Source organism: Chiroxiphia lanceolata, chromosome 4 (genome assembly GCF_009829145.1).
Source record: "Chiroxiphia lanceolata isolate bChiLan1 chromosome 4, bChiLan1.pri, whole genome shotgun sequence".
Lineage (NCBI taxonomy): Eukaryota > Metazoa > Chordata > Aves > Passeriformes > Pipridae > Chiroxiphia > Chiroxiphia lanceolata.
In genome coordinates this window covers 3,247,396-3,260,536 of record NC_045640.1, presented here as the reverse complement: position 1 = coordinate 3,260,536, position 13,141 = coordinate 3,247,396, and the positions used below count along the sequence as shown (strand labels likewise).

Sequence of the window (13,141 nt, the reverse complement as noted above, 5' to 3'; positions counted from 1 at the left end):
CTTTGGGGAAGCTTGTCACGGCAGTGTGTAATAGAGTAATAAAACCTTAACTGCTTTGCTTTAGTGTGTCAAATGACTCATTTACAGTATCATCTGGGAGAGATGAGGCTCTGGAAGAGAAGTAAGACTTGCATGGGGAGGGAATATTGAGTAATGGACCCACAGCTATAATTGGAGGGGGAATAGATCTTCTATTTCAGAGCTGAGGAAGTGGTTTATCTGCCCAGTCTGTAAGTAAGTGATACTTCTCTCAACTTCCTCCACATATTCTCCATTTCCTATGTGTAATAATCCTGATATAAATAACTGCTTCATTGAGTCCTAGAGGCAGATACTGCCTGCACTTCTCTATTATATAGGGCTCTATTACATAGGTTCTCTATTATAGAGGTCCAACAGGTTGGTGCATAGTCCTGCCCTAATGGGAGCAACAAATTGATATGGAAGCAGGGAAAATAGCGTGTCCCTATAAGTAACCCCCCCTTCCCTATAGCTAACCCCCATTCATGTGTGAATATAGAGCACCATCCCACAGGAAGCCAGGGAAGTGGCAGACAGACATACAAAGGATTATTATATTTGATCAGGCTTGGAAATGGGCTGGAGATAAAGCCCTTGGTGTTTGCTGGACCATTAAACATTTATTATCATCTCTCCCAGTGTGCTGGTAGCTGTAAATAACAGCTGTGATGAAAGAGTGGGGTCAGCAGTTGCCTTTTGCACCGATGTTTGTTAAATGGAGAAGCAGATCCTGTGATTTTTAAGAGCTTACTTGGGGGAAGCATCTGCCCAGATGCCTTGGAGAGAAGGCATGAGATGAACTGGCAGCTCCCCCCTTATCACGAGGAAATGCCGAAATCTTAGGAAGTGGGAGAATTCAAACAACAATGAAAAAAAAAAAGATTAGGACCAGAGTTAGGAGTTAATTTATCCCTGCCCTTCCTAACAAAAATACTTAATGCCCTTGGATCAGAACAGCTTTTGGATCTGGGTTTAATTAGGTGGAAGGAGGGTTCGTGCCTCTCCCCCAGCTCAGCCACGGATGGTGAGGCATTTCCATCATCGGACTTCTATTTCCCTTTCCCCCCCCCTTCCCAAATTTTGGCAGGGAGAGGAGAAGCGTTGCTGCAGGGCTGGGACTCGGCTCCTGGGGTCTGAGCTGCAGCACCTGGTCGGATGATGGGGCTTTTTCAAAAGAGGAATATGAAGGGATTACTCTATTGCTGGGTGGCCACAGCCCGGTGATTCCTACCGCAGGCAATCCCTCTGAAGTCAATGAGATTGGAAAGCGTGTAAATCAGTATGGAATTTGGCGTTTTCCTGGAAAAGTGGGGGGGATATTTGTTTTACTTGCATATAAATCACTTCTAATAAGGCTCTACGGACGCGACTGATCCTTCTCATCACACCGTTGCTCCTTCCAGCCCCAAAGTGACTCTCGCTGTCCTCTCATTTTTGAACAATTCCGTAAAAACAGCTCCTGCGTGGGAATTCTCTGTGGTTGTTGCTGGGAATGACTCAGGCGTGTCCTCGTGCGCTCGGGACCTGTGGTGTGAACGGAGAAAGGAGACGGGCTTGTTTTCACACTCTCTCATTTTGAGTCCCTGACATGTTCCTGTTCCACCATTTGGATGTCGTCAGGCCGAGGGATAATTAGTGGGAGCCTGTTTTGCTGCAGAGCCGGATTGGGAATCCACGTTGCCGTGAGCAGGGCCGGGTTATTTGTTGGGGGAATGCAAAGCGGTGGAGTGGGTGTCCAGGGAGCTCTGCTGCACCATGAGGGAGAGGATGCTCTTCTGCTTCCTCCCTTGTGTCTGCAGAATTTACCTGCTTTCTACAACTTAAAATAAATAAATTCGTAGAATCACGGAATGGTTTGGGTTGGAAGGGACCTTCAAGACCATCTAATTCCAAGACGTGGGCAGGGACACCTTCCACTAGACCAGGGTGCTCCAAGCCCAGTCCAACCTGGCCTTGAACACTTCCCAGGGAGGATGGAGCAGCCACAGCTTCTCTGGAAATTTCATTCCAGTCCCTCACCACCCTCACAGGGAAGAATTTCTTCCTAGTATGTAAGAATTCCTTCCCAGTATCTAAGAATCCTAATACCTAAATCGATCATCCCATTTATCAGATGCAGATTTAGAAGCTGGCATTGCACTGCTCCGAGCTGGAGCGGGGCTGTTGGTTCTTTCAGTGGTTCTCTGCAGCTCAAAAGTCTCCATCACCTACACCTAGATGTTTAAGGGAATCCTGGGAGCTACTCTTGGAGCTCTCTGACATCAGTTCTGCTGCCTTGGTGCCGGTGGGTGGTTTGGGTGCTGTGCACTCACCCTGTGTGAGAGGACTTTAATGCTCTAAAAAAGCATTAGGACAAAGAGCATCAGCTTTTCTCTTGCTGTGTTGAGGAGGACGTTGAATTTTGCCAGATGTTCCAACAGCATAGGTGGTTTCAGCTGTTTGAGGCATGGCCTTGCCTTATAAAAATGCATCTTGCCTTGTTTGTGCATTGTGCAGCCTGTGGAAAATGTGACCAGCCTGGGTTTGAAAACGAAATCTAAAACTGGAAAAGTCCTACAGAAAGTAGCTGAGGAGCCAAATATATATAACTGAATAGCTGAGCAGAGAACCAGGTCCCATGAAGCTGGTTGCCAAGGGAATAATTCACTCGTCCCTCCCCCAGCCTGCTGAAATAGTTATTGTTTTCCTCTCCTCCTTGCCAGCATACCCACAGCTCCAGAAGAGCCACCTCTCACTCCTGTAGATGCTCCAACTGATACATCCCTAATACCACCTTGAGGCCATTTTCATGAGCAGAGCATAGCTTTGAAGGCACCTTCCCCCTTTCCAGGCCTCCAGAAGAGTTGGTGTGGATGAGAGGTTTGTCCCCTCTTCACACTGATGCTGTCTGACCTGACAGGTGCCCTACTCCTGCCCACAAACCTTCCCTTCCCCAAGGAAAGAGAAAATAAGGTCGTTTTTAGGACAGTTGTCTAGTTTGGGATGTAAAATCTGGCAGGAATGGAGATCTTTCCAGCTTCAGGCCAAGTGATGTATGTTCCCTCTCAATTTATGGCTAATTTCTTTGTTTTTCATTAGCTCCTGGTGTATTAGCAGGCTGCATAAATTTGGGTTGTTCCCCAAATCCCTTGAGCTGTGGTCTTCAGTCTTCTTCTTGACCACCTCCATGCCTTCTGCAGGCTGGTGTTCCTCCAACTGTGCTCGGAATGCTTGGATAAACTTACTTTATATGGAGCCTGTGTTAGTGTCTGGGACAATCTCAGTTATGTGGGGCAGTCCCAGTCACCCCCAATAAAACTCTAGTAGTTGGGGCAGTAAAAAGTCTGTTTGTTTAATATGAGTGATCTGTGTGAAATGACTCCCTCATCTTGGCACAAATCATTCACTGGGTGTTCCTCTTTTGCAGGTAGCATTGAGAATACTCCCCAGCCTTAATAAGGATTGATTGTTTACTCCTCACTGTCGTCCCAGTTTGGCATTAATCGGAAAAAAGCTTTGACCGTCGCCTTGGGGAGGTGAAGAGGTGAATGAACGTCCCTTTTAAGGTACAGTAGAAGCATTAATGAGGTGTTTTGGGTATGGAGGTGGTACTGGTGTGGCCTTTGGAGGTTCCAGGGTGTCCAGCTTCCTCGTGGATTCACATCCCTCAGCCTTACAGGGTGAAACCCGCGCTTCATCATTCCTTCATCTGACCTTAGTGAGCGTGGTCTTCTTAAACTGGGGGGTGTTGTTTGTTTTGATGCAAACTTGAACAAGTCCAGCTTTTTTTTGTTTATTTACTTGAAAGAATCTTTCAGTTTTGAAACTTGTAGGTTTTGTTGTGAGACATGTAGCGTTTGGGCATCGATATTTGCGCTGTTTTGAGGGCTTTCCTTAAGGTTTTTTTTCTTCTTGTCTGCACAAACCAGCATTAAACTGAAATACACTGACCTGTGCTCTTCCCTTGGCACAGATGAGCATGGAATTCTGGCGTGAGTGATTTATTAAGGAGGGGGAAAGAAAAAGCCCAGAGTCTTTTTGAGGAAAGGAAGGTCATGGAGTAAGAAGGAAGGTCATGGAGTAAGAAGGAAGGTTATGGAGTAAGAAGGAGCATTACTCAGGGCATTGGTGAATTAAACCCCAACATCCATCAGGGAGTTTGTGGGAAGTTTTTCTGGTCAAAGTTCTTCCCGTGGTCTGACTTGAGGAAAAGATTGAGGAATGCTTTTAAAAATCGAAAATAAATAGCTTACTGTCAGATTTCTCGTTGGGTATTCCAGAGGACTCCTTCCAACCCAAACGGATTCGGTGCTAGGATGGTGCTGCTGGAGTAGCAAACGGAGATGTGCGTGTGAGACCTGGTGATTTGTATAATCAGGGTCTTTTCTTAAAGCATTTCTTGTTGCTGTGGCTTCCACAGATTCACCCTGCCTGGAGAAGAAGTTTGTATTTGTGGTTTGATATTTCCTTAATGCCTGTACACAGGGTCCTGCCAACACTGCCCTGCTTCACAAACTCGACCAATTTATGGTTTCATATAAAAATTCTTTGAACTCTTTGCAAACCTGGTGTGGTACCTCCGTGCCAAACTGAAACCAATCCTGACTTTTAAGGATGACTAAATCCTTCCCTTTGAATTTGTGTGATACTTAGGGAAGAGTTTCAGTTCTGTTTGTGAGTGTTTCTCTCCGGACTTCACTGAATTTCGTGTTGTGTTTTGCTACATGTATTTTTAAGTCTTTTTTCTTTTGCTCTCTTTTTGATTTGGGGAAAGCTCCTGTTGAAGAAAAGAGCTGAATTAATCCCAGTAACTGGGGCTGTCCTATGCAGGGCCAGGAGCTGGACTAGGATGATTTTTGTGGGTCCCTTCCAACTCAGGATATTCCGTGATTCTGTGATTCTGATTCACTGAGAAGTGACCAACTGTCCTAGAAGAAGGACTTCGTGTTTGGTGCCTTCTTTCTCCATAGCTGGTCCCAGGAAGGGATTAAATTCAACAAGGATAAAGTCAGAGATACAGAAGGAGTTTGTGTATGATGCTCAACATGAACATTAATAGCCTAAACTCCATTTATTACTCAGTTTTTGCCAGTATAAGAAAAGCCTTTTTAGAGCAGCAAGAGCCTGGACATGCCTGTCAAGGTTTCTCAGCTCTTTGGGGTTGGAAGGTGGAAATTCAGTGGCCAGCTGGAATCCTCAATCCCCTGGGAATGGCAGGATGTGCCTGAACCCATGTGAAGAGGAGCAGCCGTGGGCTGATCACCGTGGCCAGTGCTGTGACTGGGCAGGTTAAATAGTCCCAGCAACACTGCTGTGGGTGGGTGGTTTGTCTTGCAGGATGAAGCCAGATGTGGCTTTGTCTCTGTTGGCTGGAGTGAAATAGTCCCACAGCACTTCCCTTCTGCAGCAAAATCCTTCTGGAATAAGGCAGCAAGGTCCACAGCTGAGGTGCTGAGGCTTGTTCAACTGTCTCAGGTGGAGGTGGGCTGCTGGGTGAGATTGAGAGGTGAATTTGGAAGATTCCAGGATGTTTGTTGTACCAGGAGCCTCTTGACTCCCGTGGGCCACTGGAAAGGCATTTGGGGCTGAGTGTTTTCTCCCTCTAAAACAGGGATTATGAAATAGCCAGTGTGAGCTGGAAGGGCTTGAGCACCCTTTTATGCTTGTGTTTCATTATCCATCACTTCCTGATCGGTGTCACAGGGCCAGAGCATTCAGATTGGGATTATGTGGGAGAAAACCAGTGTGCATGGAGTCTATACAAAGCTGTCCACTCAGATGGATCGCTGGATTTCTGGGCTTTGTTTTCACGGGTCACATTCACTTGTCACAAGTTGCTGTCCTCTTTTTCTGTCAGCCATTTCAGCAGTGTCACACGTTTATTCCAGCTCAGACGTGGCACGGGCTGTGTAGCAGTAGTACTGCTACTTGTGGTAGTGCTGGGAGCCCAGGGAGCTTGTGTTTGCAGAGGAGACTTCGAAGTTTAGCTCTAAAACCTCCAGTGTATCCTAGAAGACTCTGCTTGTGTAATTGGAAACCTTGGGATGCTGAACACCGTGGTGCTCCCAGTTCTGGTGGCACCTCTGAGTAGAGGTCACAGTGGTCTCAAATCAAAACTGGCTGAATTGAAAACACTGGAGGAGGGGAAGGAGGGTAGGAGGTAGGAATACACCCCCTACTGATTCTGGGACTCAAAGAATATTTGGCTTGGAAGGGACCTTTAAAGGTCATCTTGTTCCAACCCCCTGCAATGAGCAGGGACATAAAATCACAGAATCATGGAATGGGTTGAGTTGGAAGGGACCTGAAAGCTCATCTTGTTCCAATCCCCTGCCTTGGGCAGGGACACCTTTCACTAGACCAAATTGGTCCCAGCCCCATCTAACCTGGCCTTGAATCCTGCCTTTCCCAGCCAGGGATGACTGCCCTGGCTCCTTAGAGACTGGTGTTCCAGGGCTTTGGTGTCTGTCCCAGTTCCCCCACTGGACAGGACAGTTTCACCGAGCCCTGGTGGGGTTCTCCCAGGTTTTTCCACCATAATTACTTTCATGATCTCAACAGGCTCAAAGGAAGGGTAAGGGGGAAGTGTCCTTGGTGACATGCAAGACTTGCAATGAGAACACAGGGGGGTCTCATCTTCCCTCCAAACCTTAGGCCACCAGACCTGCCTTAGGATTGCAGAAACAGTTGTGATTAGAGAAATCAAGAGCCTTGTTCAAAAACACCGGGATTTCTTTGGAAACTCAGCTTTCAAAGTCCACAGAGAAGCCACCTCTGCTCCCAGCAGCGGGTCGGAAGCTGCGTTTTTGGGATTGCTGCCAAGGAAGGTTTTTTGGAAACTCTTCCGCGTGCGGTGCGAGCAGCAGGACGGGAGGCCTTGGTTTGAACTCTTGATGGTAAAACCACAAAGGTTTTAGCAGGGAGTGTTTGGATGCCTCGTTCTTGGCCTTTCCTGTTTGGGTGAACCCCTGCCTGGGCTGGCTCAGAAACTGCCATCTGACTTTGTAGCAAAGCTGAATTTTCCACTGAATAGGAAATTTTTTGGGGATTGAAGCAGCTCTCTGTTTTTTGGATGCAATTCTCCAAGCCGTTGACTACACCCAGTTTGTATTTCTGAATGAAACTAGTCCTGAACCTTCCCTGCAAGGGCAAGAATTTTCATAGATCCACAAAATGGTTTGGGTTGGAAGGGACCTTCAAGACCATCTAGTTCCAAGACATGGGCAGGGACACCTTCCACTATCCCAGGTTGCTCCAAGCCCCATCCAGCCTGGCATTGGACACTTCCAGGGATCCAGGGGCAGCCACAGCTTCTCTGGACAACCTGTGTCAGTGCCTCACCAGCCTTAAATTTTCCAGAAATTTTCCTTAAAGCTCGTGCCCTTCTTCCATATTTGCCCTCTCTGTTTGGAAGAGGGGATGGTGGTGTAGGTCACCTGTCTGCCTGTGACTCACTAACACTTTGGACTGACTGAAAACCGCTTGGAGAAACTTTAAAATTTATGTGGAGAAGGGAGGAAAATCTCTTTCTTACTGCAAAGGCCAACTCAGCATCCTTTTTTTTTGGAAATCCCTGAGAGCAATTTGTCAGAAAACATTGTGGGAAGCGGGGAGCTGAGCCTGGTGGAGCCAGGCCGAGCTTGAGCACTCCCGTGGTTCAAGCTCCTCTGTACCACCAGCAGGAGCAAAAATCTTTTTATCAGTGACTATACAGGATAAGGAGGAGAATTTCCCAAAGGATAGGCTTCCTCCCTAAGTTTCATTCTGCGAGGAGGCCCTGAGAAAAGCAGACACAATGGGAAGTTGGTAGCTCCAGACAAGTAGGTGCATGCACCGGGGTGAATACTCACCTGTAGGTACACGGAGAGCTTTCCCAAATTGCCAGAACCTGAGAAAATGGAGATAAAATCAAAAGGCAATTGCAGTTAATTATGCTTTCAAGGCAACTGGAGATTGGTTGGAATCCTGTGGGATTTCTGAGGCCTCCCAGTGCAATTTCAGGCTGAGTGTGGGGAGGAAGGTTTGGCTGCTGTGGTTGTAGGTGTCTCAGTTGTGTCTGTCACCTATTGCTGGTGTTGGATGAGGGCAGCTTTGGGGCTGTGGATGGCGCAGATGTCACCACCAACAAACAGTTACCTTCTCATGGCAAATTCTTCTTAATAATTTTTGGGTTTAGATTTTAAAAAACCAACAAAAGAAGCATTTTTTGCATGATTGAACTTCATTGTTCTTCTTCCACCCACATACTTTCCCATTTCTTCCCATCCTCACCAAAATCTGGCCTGCATTTTGTGTTCTGGGCAACGGGAAAAAGCCACATTCCAAGAAGTCTTTGGCTTACAGAGGAATTGGGATGTGACCAACCTCCTACAAATGCCAGATGCTGGACGTTCAGGGGGTTGCAGGTGAGCTGGTGTGGGGTGACAGACACAGAAATCCATCATGACAGTTAAAGGTCTTGTTTTCTATGGTTTGAGCTTGGGAAACAAAGGAAGAACCTTACTTTAATTACAGAAAAATCAGAGTCTTGAGGGATTTAGAAATAGGAGATAACAAAGTAGAGCTGGAGAGTATTTTGTGCTGTGCCTTTTTGTTCCTGTGGGAATTGAGGCCAAGAAGTGCTCCACTAATTTCAGAATTTTGCCTGGCCCAACCTTTGGGTCTACAAACACGTCGTGACAGTGCCCCACCAAATGAAATTCATCAGTGAAATGGCACTGCACCTTTTTTGGTCTGTTCATGTGAGAGTGTTTGTTCAGGGCTGGACTTCACCAGCAGGAGCACATGGTGTTATTAAAAAGATAACACAGGCTTGTTTTTATTCCCTTAAGATGGCAAATCTTTCTTCAAAGAGCCATGAATTAAACAAGACAGTGCCTCACAGCGGGTATTAAGGAAAAAATAATAATTAAAAAAAGCCTTTGGAATGGTCTTTCCCTCTGGCATCTTCGCTCAGGTTCTACAATCAGTAATTCAAAGGAGGTTTTGTGGAAAGGGGAGGTGAGATGCAGGAGTTGATATGACTCCCCCAGGGGTGAGAACTTTGAGAGCTGGGACCTGAACATTAATCTCTTTAATTCCAGCTCAACACTTCACTGTGAGATCATTATTTTGTGTGATTAATCTGTGCAATGCCTCCAAAGCCTCTAAAGCCATAATGCTGCACATGCACTGAGGAATCCTACTGTGAGCTGGAGTATCCGGGAGTTTCCTGCCATTCCTGACACTTTTTTGCCTGAACTTTGAATCCAAGGAGCCTTCCCTAGCCTTGGTTGGTCTTACTCTGGTCCGGTCATCAAGGCTGATGTATTCATGGTCTTTTTTGAGGAATATGGTTTTCAATAGGGGACAAAAAATTCTCAGTGCAAAAATCAGCTAAAATGCTGGTATTTGATAGGTACAGGTGCAACTGTAGCCATGACAATGTCATTCATAGTTTTCCTACGACAATGAGTGAAGTGTTGTTGTTCTTCAGCTTAATTTCCTGAAGACAGGAGGGCAGTAACAGGCACCTGCTGGGTTTATCGACCCCTCCATCCCAAACAACCTTCTGAACCTCTGCTGTGCAATTCCGCCTTTGAGAACAACCTCAAAACCTCCAAATCTTGAGAATTCTGCAAAAACTGATTAGGGGGGGAGACTGAGTGGAGAGATCCTGAGACTTCTCAGACCTGAAGCAAAGTCCTGCAGTATAAATTCACCTCTGAAGTTAATCCACATTCGACTCGTAGGGTGACGCCGGCTCCTCGGCTGAGGTCGTGGTGTTACCAAAGCCTCACGTGCGGTGCTGGGCAGTCGCTTCACCCAGATTTTATGTGGGATGACATCATCTCTCTCCTCTCAGAGAGGCACGTGCTGCCTCTTCCCCAGGCATTAGCAGATTTTCCAGCAGGCACCTCGCGCGTCAGAAACGCTGTGCCCCGTGCCCGGGGCCCCGGGAGTATCTCATACATCACGTTGCAAGCTGTGAAATTGAAGATTCAGCCCCACTTTGATGCTTTGGCTCTGTGAGCAGCAGAACTAATGTGGCTCAGCATACTAATGAGGGAGGTGTTTATCCTTCAGCGCCTGGCCGGGCGTTGAGCTTCACCCTTGAAAAAAATTCCTGGGAGGCTGGTTTTCCTCTCGGGATGGGCCTTGTGGGGTCCTTGGCAAACAGCCAGCAGGGGGAAAAAACCCCAACTTTCAGGGAAATAGCCCCGAAAATGAAATCCTCTAGAAAAACTGATAAAAAAACCTTAAGGAAGGAGGAGGGATTGATGTGGAAATGGTTGTTTTTCATGGGGAGAAAGATGAAACTGAGAAGAGACCTAAGATGCCGGGTCACCACAAGGATAAAATTAGGATGCTCACAGCTTACAGCATCGCTTGGGTGCATCAGAAACGTTGGTGTTTTCATTTTAGGAGAACCCCTTCTCTGGCACTGTCAGTTTGGGTCACTGTCACCTGTTCATTTTAATCAGGAAATACCGAAATGAGTGAAAGTGTTGCTTTTAACCTTCTCTGGGCTTGGTAGAAAAGCATTTAGAGCTAAAAGCTGGTGTTGGTGTTACCTGGAAATACTGACTGGAAAAGGCCTCGTTGAGATGAAACCTCTTTACAAAGACAGGGTGTCAAAAACCCAGCAGGTTTGTCAGGTACCAAGTCCTTAGGGAATCCTTACCTCCTCAAATCTGTGAACTGGGCAGTTTAAATCCTCTAGAAAGGGGTGGAGGAATACTTGGGAGAATAGTGCTTGCAAGGACGGCTTCCACCAGGAGGGGAGAATGCCATGGACTGAACGCCTCTGTGAGAGGGTGTGGTGCTTTCTGTGAATTTGGGTGGTTTCACACCACTCTGGACACCCCAGAGGCCTGGCCAGGTTGGAGATGGCAAACCTCTGAATTATGTGTGATGTAATAGCTGAATTAATGAAAAATCACAGAATCATGAAGGTTGGAAAAGACCTCCAAAATCCTTGAGTCCAACCTTTGACCCATCACCACCTTGTCACCTGTACCAGAGCACCGAGTGCCACGTCCAGTCATTCCTTGAACATCCCCAGGGATGGGGACTCCACCACCTCCCTGGGCAGCCCCTTCCAATGGTTAACAACCCTTTCCTTGAAGAAATTCTTTAAAATGGGATGATCTCCTGAAAACTCTCCTCTCGACTCGGCTGGAGGGCCTCCAAAGGGCAAAGATGCTTTTGGTTTAGATGCCCTCCTCAGCTGTGAAACGGGCATCACAAATCCCAAACAGAAATTCTGTTCTAGTTGCATGTCCTCTCCACATCCAGCTGTTATATCCCTGGGATTTTAATATCCCTGATCTGGACTTATTTCCAGTGAGAAAACTGAATTCCTGATGAACCTCACGGTGCAGAACTTGGAGAGGCGCCTTGACACGGCGCTGATTTGGGAACCCAGGGAGTTTTGAGAGCCCCTGATTGGAAATTCCAGCAAACAAGGGCTTTTGGCAACCAACTTCCAAACCGAAATCCCCCACGAGCACAATGAGCTACAATTATAGCAGCTTTCCCGGGTCAGGAAACGAAGGCTGCGACTGCTGTATTCCTGTGTGTGATATTTCTGACACACAATGTTATCTTGGGGATTGTTACTGTCGGCTTTTTATGTGGTGCACTGAGGGTGGGGCCGAGGTTAATGGTCTTGTTAATGGTTTTTCGTGTTCTTAATTTAGACTCTGAATGCTGTCGCTGGGTAAGGAGTGAGCAGGGAAAATTATTCATGCTATTGTGGTGCTGTCACATCTGTGGTGTGGGGAGATGGCTCCAGCTGTAGCACTGATCACCCACTAGATTTACCCCCTGAAAGCTCTAGTTTGGGGTTTTTCTCTTGCTCACACCATGTTAGAAAGCCTTGAGAATCCCAATGGATGGACTTCCCCTGAAGCCAGACCTGTCTGTACAGACTTAAGCCCAGCTGAGCTTCAGCTGAGGGAGAGAAACTGCTCACTGTGTTCTTGTTCAAACTCACCTCTGGCATAATGTCTTTAATTCACCCAACACTGCTCTTTTTGGACATGTATTCTGGAAATGCAGTGGAAACTAGTACAGAGTCCCTGGGTTTGTGGTTACAGGGCTTTTTTTTCTTCATAGAGTCATAGAATTGTTTAGGTTGGATCATTGAATCCAACCATCCCCCAGCACTGCCAAGGCCACCACTAACCCATGTCCCCAAGTGCCACATCCAAGGATTTTAAATCCCTCCAGGGATGGGGACTCCAACACTGCCTTGGGCAGCTGTGCCAGGGTTGGACAACCCTTTCCATGAAGAAATTTTCCCTCATATCCAATCTAAATCTCCCCTGGCACAACTTGAGGCAATTTCCTCTTTTCCTCAAAATATAAAAGAAATAGCAAAAGTTAAAAACCCAAACCACCACAGCACCCAAACCCCCTCAATTTGTTTTGTTTAGTGATCATTCCTAAAATACTTTTGCTCACCAAAGTTATGGAAATAGGCACCCCCTGTGTTCTAAGTGTTAGTGGTTTAGTTAGTGAACTAACCCTATGTTCAGGGTTAGTGCTCAATGAAAAATGAAAAAATTAGGAGATTGGCTTTTTTAAAAAATTCTTCAGTGTCTGGTGAGAGCAGGAGAAGGTGAGGACAAACTCTGCTGTCTCCAGGCTCAGGTCCTGCTGCAGCTGGTGGCTCCCTGGGACCATTCTGCTGTAGCCTTTATCAGTGAGGAAGTTAAAATTTTGGGGTCCTCAGCTTCCTAATGGCTCAAAATGTGTATTTTTGCAGGAATTTAAAAAGTTCCCCAAAGAAGCTGTGGCTGCCCCTGGATCCCTGGAAGTGTCCAAGGCCAGGCTGGATGGGGCTTGAAGCAACCTGGGCTAGTGGAAGGTGTCCCTGCCCATGGCAGGGAGTGGGACTGGATGGTCTTGAAGGTCCCTTCCAACCTAAACCATGCTGTGATCCTGAAAAGATATTAAGTGCCAGTTTCTTTTTCTAGAAACTGCAGTGTCACAGCCATCGTGGGGTAGTTACAGAAGAAACACACGCAACCATTTTGCCGTGGATCAAACTTCCCTTTTTATTTATGATGTGCTCAGCTCACAAATAAAAAGCTTGTTTACTGAAGCCCATTTACTTTTCTCCAGCCAGACCGACAAGGCTGTGCTCAGGAAGTAC

At 46.7% G+C, this 13,141-nt stretch overlaps 1 protein-coding gene across 2 annotated transcripts in view; it reads left to right on the top strand.

The window, feature by feature from the left end:
* PTPRA (protein tyrosine phosphatase receptor type A) overlaps positions 1-13,141 on the top strand; it is a 117,520-nt gene that overhangs the window by 24,174 nt on the left and 80,205 nt on the right. For both annotated transcript variants that reach the window (XM_032686276.1, XM_032686277.1), the window contains exon 2: positions 3,428-3,566. In XM_032686276.1, coding sequence (XP_032542167.1) covers positions 3,549-3,566 — 18 coding nt within the window. In that variant the 5' untranslated portion in view covers positions 3,428-3,548. The remainder of the gene's footprint in view (positions 1-3,427; positions 3,567-13,141) is intronic.